Raw genomic sequence first — 13,817 nt, 5'->3', positions numbered from 1 at the left:
ACCAGGAAATACAGCCATCAGTGCAAAAGACAGATAATACACAGGAAGAGCACAACTCACAGACACATGCATATACACAGACACACAAGTGCGTACTGGCATAAGTATTGCCAGAATAAGGGAGAATAACGGATGCCCTCATATGTTCCCACCTCCATCCACAAATGTCCATTAAATCCTTCATTTTTGTGAGTCACTGCTCTGAGGGTCAGAGAAATCACTGTAATAGACAGGGTAGGGTCTTAAAACAACACACAACACACTGGTTGCGTTTTACTGTCTGACTGATTGGCAGCTCAAACTCAAACACACACTCGTGCAAACACACCTCCCTACACACAGTCACGCCACACACAGTACTATAAATGGAGCACTTTCTTTTAACCAGTTCATTCAAACCAAGAGAGCTTGTGCACGGAACATGGAGGAAAATACAGTATATATAATACACACACACAAAATAAAACGCTTGTAATAAAAGATATTTATTCATTTATTAATTCTTCTAGCCAAATATTATACTGCACCTGATAACCGACCATTTACACATACTCACACAAACACTCGCACACATGCATGCACAAAGACTGGTGCAGATTCAGATCCAACACAGTGACACTATTTCAGTGAATTACGTCAATATACAGATCCACCTTTCCTAATGATACAGAGATGACAGAGGGTACCAAAGGAAGAGCAAAAGACAGAAAGGGAAAGGCAAAGAGACAGAGAAAGAAAAAGCCTCCTTGATGTGGGAACATTAATAATTAAAACAATACAGCAGTCACACCAAGAGGACCCAACCATAAAGAGAGACCATGCCCTGTTCTGACAGTGCATACACACACACACACACACACACATGCAACACACACACCACCCAGCTGGGAATCACACACAGCATCTTCAAAAATGGCAATGAAAAATACACACCCAAAGTGTCTCTAACCACTACAGCCCTATTTCTCTCTTTCTCTACATTTCTGTTTATCCAAATTTATTTCTACCTGTGCTATAGCATTATTAAGAAGCAAATGAAAAACAATAAGGAGAATAAGAGGGGGGGAAAGGAATTACAGAGCGTGAGCCTGGAGCTGCCGCACGCTGCATACACACACACACACACACACACACACACACAGCATACACATGCAGCCTTGGCTGCTGCTGCGGTGGCTGCTTGTAACAACCTGAGTGCCGCCATCTCCCTCTCTCCATCCCTCCCCCTTCTCTACTCCTCCATCATCCCCCATCTCACTCAATCCCTGTCCTGCCTCCATCTCATTCCATTCTCCCGTCTCCATTCTCTCCATCCCTCTTAGCCAGCTCCCATTGCTTGCAGACGAACCTCTCTGCCCCGCTACCCTCCTCTCTCTGTCTATTTTTTCTGCACTCATTCACCCCATTATCACCCCCTGTACCTGCGGCTTGCTGGGTGGTTGCCTGTGGTGGCGATGGGGTCGGGGCCTGGATCGGGTGTAGTGCCTCAGCGTGTGGCCTTCGCTGGGCAGGTCCATAGGGGGCTGAGGAGGCGAGGGCTCAGGACGCCGCGGCTCTCTGCTGCTACGAGCGGCCACAGGACCAGCGCCACAGCCACCAAACTCCACCTCCCTACCCAGCTGGGTGTGGCTTGTGGTGACGGACAGGCCAGTTGCCAGTGACAACACCCCTCCTCCTCCTCCTATTCCTGACTCTCTGTCTCCCTCCATCTCCTGCTGGGACTGCGCACTCGCTCGTGCTTGCTGCTCGCCTTCCGTCTCCAGCAGACCTGCAGAGAGGGTGAGAGAGGGAGAAATAGACATAGAGAGGGAGGGAGAGAGAGAGAGAGATACAGGGAGGGGAGAGGAAGCAACAACAGAGAGATAGTGAGAGAGGCGTATGCCTGAATCCATTCCTGTAATGTGTGAATCCAAAGAGGAGATGAAGAAAACAGGACAAAGGGGATGGGATGGGATGTGGGAGCTGTAAACAAACAAGGTTTATCAGAAAAAGGACATGATTACCAAATTGGCATGGTGATGCAGCAGAGGCGAACTGTAGGTGGAGAAAGAGCAAAAGAAGGAAAGAGGATGGGAGATAGGAGGAAGGATTGTCCTGTTTGTAAGCCAGTGGTTCCTTCGTTCTCCCTCCCTTATTCCCATTAAGAGACTCAGTGAGCTGTGATTAACATGACTTCAGTTAGCCACAGCCAAGCATTCAATCTACACCTGTTTTTTTTTGTCATACATTCACAAACATACAGCTCTTTCTTCTCAGTCACCCCCCCCCCCCACTACACACACACACACACACACACACACACAACCAACATTTTTCAGCCTGTGACAGACAAGCAGAGGAAATCCCTTGACACAAATAAGGGGATAGCCCATTCACACACAACAGGCTTTTCTCAATAAAGTTGTAAATGTTTTCACAGGCCAACGATAAATTCCTGCCAGATTTACAAATCTGTTTTGGTAAAGCTGATTTGGTGACACCCACAAAACCCCATGCAAGGCTATGCTCGGAGAAAGCCAAAAACAACAATATAATGACTAAACAGTGAAAGGGCAACTCCTAAGTGCGGTGCATGTTAAATCCAGTAACGTAGCTCAGCCAGTGCAGCATGTCAGGCTCCATTTCTTTTGTCCTAATTGAATGGCTAGACTTATTTGTCTTAATTTTTATGCATGTGAGCTGTATGATTTGAAGTCTATCATTTGCTCATTTGGCTGACTTGGATACATCTGAATACAGCACAGACTATGTTTACATGGACAGCAATAATCTAATTAATGACCTTATTCTGAATAACAGAATATTGTGATTAAGGTGTTTACATGAGTCACTTTTACAATATTCCTTTCATGTTCTCTTTTCACATGTTATAGAACATAGATCAATTTACGGCACACATCATTACATCCCCACGCCACGCCGTCCCCTCCAGAATTTCACGTATCGACATAGAGTTCATCCTCATACAGTTACATGTATTTCTCCTACAATATAGCAGGTAAGTACATGGTTCAGATGCAGCCGTGCTCTCTTGTTTACCATCAAACGGTTGAGCACTGCCGTGTGTGTACGTGTCCTGTCGCAAAATGCAGTGAAAACTCCGACACGACGTTAATAGTGTGATTAAGGTGTTTACATGTCTGTAATACACGTCGATAATGCGACTAAAACAGGAGTACGCCGCATGTCTTAATTTGATTTGTGTTTACTTCGAGTATGACTTTAGTCGGATTAAGTTAATCAATGATCGCTGTTTACATTCTAGTTTCTTAACCCGAATATTGTCTTAATCAGGTTAATATCGGATTATTGTTGTCCATGTAAATGTACTGAGTGTCAGCTTTAGTGGTGCTGGAATTTGAACTCATACCATTCTAATCAGAAGCCTTAAGCATTGAGCGACCGCTTCCACACTATCATTTGAAGTTTACATTAGTGAATCCTCCTTATATGTAAAATTTACACAAACACAGAATATTTCATACTGTAGAGTACAAATATTTTTTACCAGATTTCGTTTATAAATGCTCTTTTACAAATAAATTAGTTCAGAAATTCATTCATATCCAGTTTGATAATAGAGACCCGTTGTTATTTACCCTAGACACATGCAGTGCAAACATAAGGGAATACATTTGAGCATTGCACATTCTTGATATAATTGATTAGCAGCCAATAAAGCAAGGAAATAGCCGGTCGTTTTTATAGCTGGTCATAAATGTCACACTGACGCACAATTTTTCTGCCAATAACTGTGGTTTGTAAGAACACGATGAAGCTCAGGCACGTCCGCATCACTCATCATTCACCAATGGGATTAGAATGGTCTGTTATTAACCTATCACTGAGCTTTAACCCAGATTAAGACCAACTACAGACTTATCCTGCCCCACAATGGTTAATTATTCACATCCCACATCCCACATGAACCCAAACAACTGTTAGCTTCTGTGAGGAAGCCAATAGAAGAGTTATAGCCAATAAGCAACACACAATGCCTGACATCACAAGACCAGGCAAATTAGTTCTAGTTTATAAACAAACTCTTTTTAAGGGACAGTGCTAGGATGTAAGGGACCTACTTTTGACTGATGGGGCAGGACGGATGCTCCGGGTGCAGAAACTGTTCCTCCAGATAACAGGCACATACTAAAGACAAGACAAAGACAATGAGCTACCAACTTTGTATCATGGCAAAACAATACTAGTTATTTGAATACTGTAAATGAATGAATGAATGAATGAATGAATGTTAATCAGTCTTTTACACCATACATGTGTGGATCTGCACAGTTGACATGCACATAACATGTTTCGTTTCTACCTAGAAAACGAAGGGTAATTTTCTATCCTGTGTTAATAAAGAGTGATGAAAACTATTACTCACTACCTTACACTGTTTTAGTCTATTATCATTTTTTTCATTTTTTGAACTGAGTATTTATTGGAAGGATTATTAATTGTAAGTGTTTTATTTAGTTATTTCATTTCAAGCAGCTCTGTCCCAGCCTGATTGGAGCCCATTTTCAGGCAGCAAAAATGTAACAAGAAGCATAAAATGAAGAAACTAGCCTTATCCATATGCATGGCAATATGGTCAATACCAAGGGTTTTTAGAATTATTACAGAGCTAGAAACTTTCAAACAATAAAAATACAATGAATACCATATATAATGAGATTTCAATCATAAGTTTCATATTTAACTACATGAGCCACTGCATTATTATATCAATCTGACATGATTTTAACATATTGCATATTGCTTGTCACCAATATCCATGGACCGTGGGCCAATATATACATATTGCTTCTCTTTATAACCTTTACAGCAAGTTTAATGACACTAAAAAACAATCACACTCAGCAAATATGATTTTGCAGAACGTGGGTCACATGTGTACTGCTATCTACATTGTAGCTGTGTGTTGCAGAGATGTGGATTAGGAGCATGAGAACTGTGTCCTAACTGACCTCATCAGTAGGGAACACTTGCTCCACCACTCTTAGCTGTGGGACATTGGTCTTGCTGTTTAAGGGCTGGGAGTACTCTTTTAAATGCTTCTCCTGAAAGAAGCAGGATTAGATTTGACACAATCCCACACATCACGCACATACATACATGCATGCACACACTGCCAGAACGTGTGAGTTATTGCATTCTCAAAATTGAACACACCAGTTTTTGCTGTGCCACTGACAAGTCCTGCAGAACTTCCTCAATGATACTCTCCACCAGAGAGACGCTGACTGACAGTTTCAGTTCACTGAGAGAGGAAAGAAGGGTTAAAGGATAGAAGGAGAGGTAAAGAAACACAACTTGCACAGATAAACGTTATTACTCAGAGCAAAACTGAGATGAGAAACATAACAGGATGACAGTGTTTTCAAAATGAGGCAGCAAGCACAATGCTCAGTTAGAAAAGTGCTGGGGTTCTATAGGTCTTGAAGCTGCAAGATAATGAAACTAGGTTAAACTGCATGAAGTCTATGCTTCATACATTACACATTATACATTATAATAAAAGCAAAGTACAATACTCTCAAAAGTGATTATCCTTATGAAGCTTTTATAATGTCCATGCTACTACAATAAATTAACTTTGTAAATGTATATATTTCTATTAATGAGTTTAAGATAAACCTGCCATTATTTAGCTATTTTTGCTATTTTACTTTTTGTTGAGCTTAAATATTTCACTTAAGTGGAAATTCTGCACTTAATTTAAATACGTTGATCCATGAATTATTATTATTTTTCCATGAATGATGAAATCATGATCATTGTACTGTATAAGCCTATATTATGTTTAACTATCTATAACAAAATAATTATGGCTCTGTAGGTACATGAATCAGCTTTTGACCTTTAAAATGCTAGCTAACAAAAAAACTATACTGCCCTCTGAATAAATGAATTTGCCAACCCGATAAGATAACCACAAACAGATTGTGATCTCATACTTTCATGTACTGGTAGCAATACACATTATCTAACTAAATCTAACTTGCAAGCTAACTTTAGCTAAATCAATATCATAGCATCTATGTGTAAGTAACGGATGAAGCCTTGAATCATATTCATTAAAATGCTTATAATTGTGCAGCCTTAGTATGTGATGTGTGTTTTTGTGAGAGAAATTTGATTCATTTTCATTTGATTAATTATTATTAATTGTGTGTAGAAATGTTATGCCATGCATTTTTAAAAATCTGCATGTACAAAGAAAAAGAGGAAAACAATTCTGAAAAAATGTCTCACCCTATTGCTCAATAGAGCTTCAATATTTTAAAATGACCTATAGCCCCAGTTACTGTGTGTGTGTGTGTGTGTGTGTGTGTGTGTGTGTGTGTGTGTTACCTGAGCTTTTCTTTAATGCTGCTTTCTGCCTGTTGTACTATGCTCTGGACAAAATGGGCAGCCTGTCGTGTTTTGTTGGCCACACGATTGGCCAGTTGCTCGCTCACACTTGTCCTCTGGACGACCCGAGGGCAGGCAGACTGTGCAGACTGCAGCATGGCCTGAGCCTGCTCCTGCCCAACACATAATAACCAAACACACCTCTCAGGACAGAGCAATCAATGACAGGACTTTATTTCTATGACACATTGCAATGTTTCCATCAAATGTAATAAATGTTTACTGTAAATGCTACAAGTGTAATGTTTGAGGGATGAATAGCTTTTGTGCTCTACCTGGATTTCCTCAGTCAGCTCACTGGTTATAGCTTTGGCTGTGTCATCCAGAATGTGCTGCACCATCACACCAGCAGAGGGCGACCTTCCCAACTCATAGAGTCTGGGTAGAAACTGAAGAATCAAGGCTCAAATTAAAACTCCACACATTATTCAGTTTAGCCATCAAATTCTAAATTAGACTAGATCTGACATATTCTTAATATCAGGATCTGGATAAGATATGAGTGAAATTATAAGTAGAGTCATACTACAATGGCTGTCCTGGCATGTTGGAGAGCTTCCTCTGCAGACAAGATGTCGCTCTGAACTTCTTGGATGTTGTAGCAGGCCAGTGGCCTCATGGTCTCCTGAAGCCTCTGACAGAAGTTCTGCACTAGCTAAAGAGATTGAGATAATTATAAAGAATGCAGAGCAGAATTTGTTTACCAACTAATATTATATATACACTGTGGCATCAGTACATGTATCCCCATGCTTAGCAATCTTATGAACCCTATAAACATGGAGACATTCCAATTACAACAAGCAGTCTTTTTTTGTTAAAAGCTTATGTACAGGACTGATCAACACTTACTGGAAATGTTTTTTTGCAGTTATTGCTGCACAGATACTTTTAGTTCACATATTTTTGCCATGCACAGATATGTAATATTGGATCACTGTCCTCAATAAATAAATGAAGTATAATATTTTTGTCTTATTTGCTTAATTGGGTTCTCTTTGTGTACTTTAGGGTTTGCGTGAAAATCTGATGATGTTTTAGGTCATATTTATGCAAAAATATAGACTTATACACTAATATAGACAGAAATATAAACTTTCAAGGACCACTGTAAAATAGTTCCAATACCTGTGTAGTTACACATAAACTAAACAAGCAACTGCAATGTAACTATTGGGGATGTTGCAAAGTTGCAGATCAATTAAAGTAGTACATCTTATAAAAATACACATATAAATGTGGGTGTGTTTTGTCTCATGCGAGTTCACAGATGACAGTTTTGACCGTTGTAACAGGATGCTCTGTTTCATGTAACTACACTATGAGAGCACTGTAGATTGGATTGAGTTAGCATATTACAATACAAACACTGTATAGAATTTGGACTTTATTCACTGGTGAATTGTTCCTCTTTTATCATGTAACTATTATTTCTATCGTATGTGAACTGTGGTAGTTGAACCTGTTCTGATCGGCTGGTCTTTAGACCCTGCTGAAGATTCAGCATTTCATCTGATGTAATGCACAGCTTCTGACTGTTCCTCCGTAAGCACGTCTGGATCTGCACACACACACACACACACACACACACACACACACACACACACACGGTACAGGTGGACTGCTTCTCTCATATCTATGGTATACAGCAAGTGATCATCCTTTTCTAACCTTCCTCATCGCCTCTTCAGTCTTCTCTGGGTTGGTGCGGTAGGACTGAGTCATATCACTCATGGGTATGGACATGTGTTGTAGTGTGGTGTTCCTACACACACACACACACACACACACACACACACACCATATATTAATAATCAAATACAAATTACCAGTCCACCGATATATGTAACCTCACAAAGCACGCACCTCTCCAGAGCATTGGCCACATCCATAAAGCCTGTGGCAGTCACATTATTTCTGTCCCAAACCAGTGATCTGTGTCCCAACAAAACACCACTGCATTAGTACAATAAACACAAGTAATCCATAACACTTCATAACACAGGTATGTAATAATTAGAAGCCTGCATGGTTAAAGTGTGAAAGGTTAAGGCACATACAATATAAAGTAGAAGCTAATAGGAAGTTTACTTTAGTTTGGTGTTGATAATCAAAGCTTTAGCTAGCATCTTAGCACCAGTGTCTCCAATACAGTTTCCACTGATATCAATTTTGGAGAGGATGGAGTTGCTGCCCAGGCTGTTGATGAGGATGGTGGTGCCTGTCTTCAGCTTGGAGTCACACACTGACAGAGACTCCAATGGCTGGGAAGTCAGAGACAGGAGTTAATCTGGTGTTTCAGACAGCCTGACCATTGATTAACGGCTTTATTTAAGAAATATTCATATTCACTTCAACTCATTTACTATATTGTCTTGTTACACACAACTGGTGTTTTTATTTATTTTATTTAAAAAAAAAAACCTTTATACTTATCAGTAGTGTCAAAAAATGATAAAAAGACATATTTAAATGGTGAATTTTTGTATGTGAGGCCACATGACTCAGTGGATAAGGAATAGAGAAAGAGGACGAAGCCAACTGTAGCACAGTAAGTCTTAAAGATAGATGGATAATTAACAAGGCGTTATGCCTCAGAGGAGAAGGATTGTGGGTGATTAAAACTCCTGCCTTGCTGGATGGAGGAGTGGTTGGCATCCCTGTGGATTCTTACAGCCATTCTAGTGTTGCACACACACATGACATCACCTACATAAGCATGCAAATTAGGCTACGTCTATTGTCTGCACAGACAATACTGTTAGAGTGATCTTATGACCTTTACACACAGCTTAGAAGGGAGGCAATAATAGTGATTATTATTACCACTATGGATATCCACATTATGAATCAGCAACATTATAAATCAATCTGAATCTCCTTTTCCAAAACCGTAACCATCCCACAGATGATAACGGCTGCATGCGGGTGTATGTGACGAAGTGTATCTTGTGGTGAAAAGATCCATTACTCACACACTCCTCCTCCTGAATGAGCTGTACGATTCGGTGCAGAACATCTGTTAGAGCTCTGAGAGAGAGATAGCCAAGAGAGGAAGATAATGGTGAATGGGATAGGATGATGGAATGAAGAGCAGGATGGAGAAATGTATGGACAGATTGATGGAGAGAACGATGTGTGTATGAGTAGGTGGATCAACAATATTACAGTGTTACATCCATTACAGTAGATGTTCCATAAAAGACCTCACCTAGATTTCATGGCAAAGTTTCGTCCAAGGGCTAGGTGCCGTATTGAATGACTGCGGCCAATGGAAAGCACCAGCGTCACCATGTCATTCTCAAAGCCTGCAGGCCAAACACAGAAATGGATGGATGGATGGATGAATGGATGGATATAATTTATAAATTTATAATTAGTTTTAAAGATCACTTAAAGGTCATGCATGCTTGTTTCTGGGAATGCATAAATAAATATGTGCTTCAGTAAACCGGCAGGCATGTTATCACCTCTGATCCGGTCAAATGTTTCAGTCATTGATTCATACCATGGCAGTCCTTTGTGTGTGTTTGCAGTAAAATGCAGTAAAAAAAAAAAAAAAAAAAAAAAAAACTTCCTGATTACAGTAGCATCCAGGCAAATCAAAACATAATCAGTTACTTAGTAATAAGCGGGTAGAAATCTCTGTCTTTGTGCTCTTCTTATTGTAAAGTCTCTCTGTGACGTTCTCTCAGACTTTTATTCCTGGCAACACTGTCACATCTGCGTCTGCACTCATCACAAAATCAGTCACATGATTACTATTGCTGTTCACAGTCTCCTAATTACTAATCATGAACTCCCATGAGTTTCCATGTAGGTACTGAATAATTCATAACAGTTACATAAAGTAGTCATTACAATGAGTAACCAAAAAATAAGTTGAGATTAAGTTAAGGGGTTAACTAGGTATGTATCCATATATGCCTATGGAATTCCTGCTCTACAGTAGGCATGTATAAATAATGCCTTAGCAGTAGCATCAGTAACTAGAGAATCCTTGAATAGCTTCTGAAATGTATAACATTTTCAAATTCTCAAGAAACATAGCAAGTATGACGGGAAGGAAAAATGATCCACATGCATAAAAAAAATTAAAGATAAAGATATAAAAGGAACGACATGCAAGATTATAGGAAAAATGAGATCAATGGAGGCTGTACCATTGTCAGACAGATCCAGGCTGCAGATACCCTTTGCCTCAAAGATATGCTCCTGAATGACCTGTGCTCCCGTGGACCTCAGCTGCACATAAACAACATATAGAATCCCATAAACCCGACCAGAATGCCTGCAGATTACTTTGTGTGCATGATATAAGTGTGTGTGTGTGTGTGTGTGTGTGTGTATACCTCACAGCTGCTAATATCCAATTCCAGCTCAGACAGATGACTGTTGGCAGCCAAACCCTGGAGTAATAACCTAATATAAGACATGCAAATATGTGCAATTCAAAATACATAAAAGCACAATACTGTATATCCACAATATCTAAAGCCAATACTGCTCCTTTATTAAGGAGCTTATTAAGATCTTTAGAGCAACTGAACATTACAGTTATGTGACCTAGATTAGGCCTACACCAAAAACACATGAGCAATGTCCCAAATCACCTATATGATCTAGTGTCTAGTACCTAATATTTTAGAAGATTAATATATGAAACATATGTGTTTAACTGGGTTTGTACACTGCAAGTTTATTCAGTTAAAATATAAAATCGTATGCATATGCAAAAATAATTTAGAATGACAGATTCAGTACATGTATTCAGTACATGAATTACAGATGCAGATACTGTAGGATTTGAGACAGAAGTGTAGGGTCATGCTAGTTTTGAGGAGCAGACATCTAGGAAAGGGTTTGTAATATAACTGGAGAATCTAAAACAGGCTATTTAATTAAAAGAAAACAGAAACAGTATGTAATAAATACTTTTATGTGCATATTTGGGATGTAAACAAATATAAAAACATTATTTGAAACAAGCAGCTTATATATGTATTACAGATATGAATAGGAGATGCACTGTTACTTTTTTCAGGTTCAAAAGGGAACTGGGTGAGACTAGAGATGTGTATAGGTGTGTCTGGACTGAGATCCTTTCTAATGCAACAAAAACATCACACGAGTAAGGTCATCAATTTCATGCAGATTGCAAGCAAGCGGTCAGTTATGAAGATTGTGGGACAAACAGCATCCTTAGTAGCTGCCTGATCAGGGTTGTGGTGCTTTAATATAGACTAATAGTTTGTTTATATTTTGGGAAATAGAACCAACTAAAGGGCTATTCGGACGGGACTAGTTTTATGTGGGTATGTGGGGTAATGTTATAATTACTGTATTAGAGCTTCTCTGTGATTTTAATCCCACATGAACTGGTCATGTCATTTATTTTTCCGCACTGTGCGTTCCCAAGCCGGTGAAGATTACAGCGTCTTTTACCTTCTACAAAACGGCCTGTAAAAATAACTCCAGGTTAAACTAATCCCCTGCGAAATCATTCGAAGATATCAGGAGCAGGTGCATGAGTACACTCTAAAAAACACTGGTTTAAAAACAACCCAAACTGGGTTATTTTTAGCCCAACGTCTGGGTAAATATAGTGTAATGATTACAACCTGATGGACGCTGCCTGATGTCAAACACAGAATGAGTGACATACCGGGTGAGCACATCTGTGGACAATAAATAATTGGTGTATGCTTTTAAAAAGGGGGGAAGGGAAGGATACAGAGAATTTTTTTGATAATGGTTTGTTAAAGACACTTATGAGCTGTGTTGGAGCCTGCAGGGTTCACGAGAAAAAAAAGGAGGTCGTTTTGTGGCGTTCGTGGCTGGCTAGCACCACCGGCGCTGCAGAAAACCAGGGGCCCACTTATTGGCCCAGAGATAGATAGTGGGGAGAAATCTAGATAGAGAGGAAAGGGAATATAGGTGGACACCAGCACACTTCTTCCTGGAAAACTTCCTCTGACATTACCGGAATGTTTTGTCTTTGCAGTGACGGTGGGGTGTCATCGGATATGGACAGGGAAGTCCCAAATTATTTTATCTATTCAATGATATGTGGATTGTCTGTTGTGCTCAGTCGTGTGTGATTATGTCCCTCTAAATGCAACATGTTGATTATCTGGGCTGGTTATTAGGGCAAGGGATTTATGCTAAGAGGTTTCTAATGAGGTGTGCTGTGTATGTGATATCTTACACTCTTTATTGGTTGCTGTGAATTTTGAACGCGTATTGGGTTTCCTGTTTAATGTTTGTGCACTTTATAATGAAATTAAATAACCAGTCTATGTAATCAGGATACCAAAATGTGATAATGCTACAAGGCTGCTATTACTGATAATAAAGTTTATATCCTTTGATGATAAGTCTGCCTTTGAGTATGCATTGAGTGCTCCCCCCGGACCATACCGGACCTTACCGGGTTAGAATTAAAGGTGATGGCAGCGTAAGTGCAAGCCCACTCTAAGAAAGCCCCTAGTGGTGGCTGGTTTTATTACAATAGGACAGAACACGTTTTAGGCTAAACCCATTAAGTTGGGCTGTTAATTTTAACCCAGAATATGGGTTGTTTTTCAACCCAAAGTATGGTTTCATTTTTACAAAAATGCTGGGTTAATTTTATTTCATAAATGGGTTAATATTTTCAGGGTTATTTTTACCCTTTGAAAATGTTAAATATACCACATTATAAACAAATATGTCAACATGGTATCTACTTTATTTATACAAAAGGTGCTCACAAATGTATTGCTAGAGCTGCTATAAAGCAGTGTTTATATATAGACTTTGAAGTAAATGACTCAAATAAGTCATATATTTAAGTCGAAAACGTCAGATTTTGATCAAAGGAGATGTTTAAAACATCCAAAAAACTGAATAACCAACTTACGATCCAGTGGGCATTACAAACAAGTAAGGCAAAGCTAACGAAGATAATGGTGCATTTAATGTGATGTAAACTGGACTTTTATCGCACTTTTTTTATTTTGCTACTGTACAGTAATGGTTTTATGGATAAATATATTGATACGAACCTTGTTTCTCCAAATAAATCTAACAGTCTGTCCATGTGAAAACCACTACCTCCAGCTGAGGCGAATTCAAACAGTCCGCACTGAGCTGATTTGACCCAAGGAGCTGGGCTGAGGTGTCGGGGTGGGGGAGGGGTGCATTGATTCAACTGTCAGTGAAAATGACCCAGCCACTAACCCAGCAGTTGGGTTACACAAAACTACCCAAAAACTACCCAAGACTGAGAAAAATAACCCAATTAAATGACCCAAAAGGCTCAGTCCAGCGTTTGGGTAGAAACAATAACCCAGCATTTTTTAGAGTGTAGAATTTTTAAAAACAGTCCTGCACACATCTCTAGCAGAGACCAATTA

The 13,817-nt window shown here is 39.5% G+C and overlaps 1 protein-coding gene across 1 annotated transcript in view; it reads right to left on the bottom strand.

Annotated features, from left to right (window-relative positions):
• The window catches only part of carmil2 (capping protein regulator and myosin 1 linker 2), a 62,907-nt gene that overhangs the window by 32,640 nt on the left and 16,450 nt on the right, over positions 1 to 13,817 (bottom strand). Inside the window, exons 17-31 of the mRNA XM_053623168.1 lie at positions 10,773 to 10,842; positions 10,584 to 10,665; positions 9,632 to 9,728; positions 9,396 to 9,450; positions 8,512 to 8,684; positions 8,287 to 8,355; positions 8,092 to 8,185; positions 7,883 to 7,981; positions 6,947 to 7,075; positions 6,696 to 6,809; positions 6,361 to 6,533; positions 5,179 to 5,266; positions 4,974 to 5,066; positions 4,083 to 4,149; positions 1,422 to 1,768 (exon numbers count right to left, since the gene is read on the bottom strand). Coding sequence (XP_053479143.1) covers positions 1,422 to 1,768; positions 4,083 to 4,149; positions 4,974 to 5,066; positions 5,179 to 5,266; positions 6,361 to 6,533; positions 6,696 to 6,809; positions 6,947 to 7,075; positions 7,883 to 7,981; positions 8,092 to 8,185; positions 8,287 to 8,355; positions 8,512 to 8,684; positions 9,396 to 9,450; positions 9,632 to 9,728; positions 10,584 to 10,665; positions 10,773 to 10,842 — 1,750 coding nt within the window. The remainder of the gene's footprint in view (positions 1 to 1,421; positions 1,769 to 4,082; positions 4,150 to 4,973; positions 5,067 to 5,178; positions 5,267 to 6,360; positions 6,534 to 6,695; positions 6,810 to 6,946; positions 7,076 to 7,882; positions 7,982 to 8,091; positions 8,186 to 8,286; positions 8,356 to 8,511; positions 8,685 to 9,395; positions 9,451 to 9,631; positions 9,729 to 10,583; positions 10,666 to 10,772; positions 10,843 to 13,817) is intronic.

Source organism: Ictalurus furcatus, chromosome 4 (genome assembly GCF_023375685.1).
Source record: "Ictalurus furcatus strain D&B chromosome 4, Billie_1.0, whole genome shotgun sequence".
NCBI lineage: Eukaryota > Metazoa > Chordata > Actinopteri > Siluriformes > Ictaluridae > Ictalurus > Ictalurus furcatus.
The sequence above is the reverse complement of the archived record's forward strand: the minus strand, read 5'-3'. Positions and strand labels throughout refer to the sequence as shown.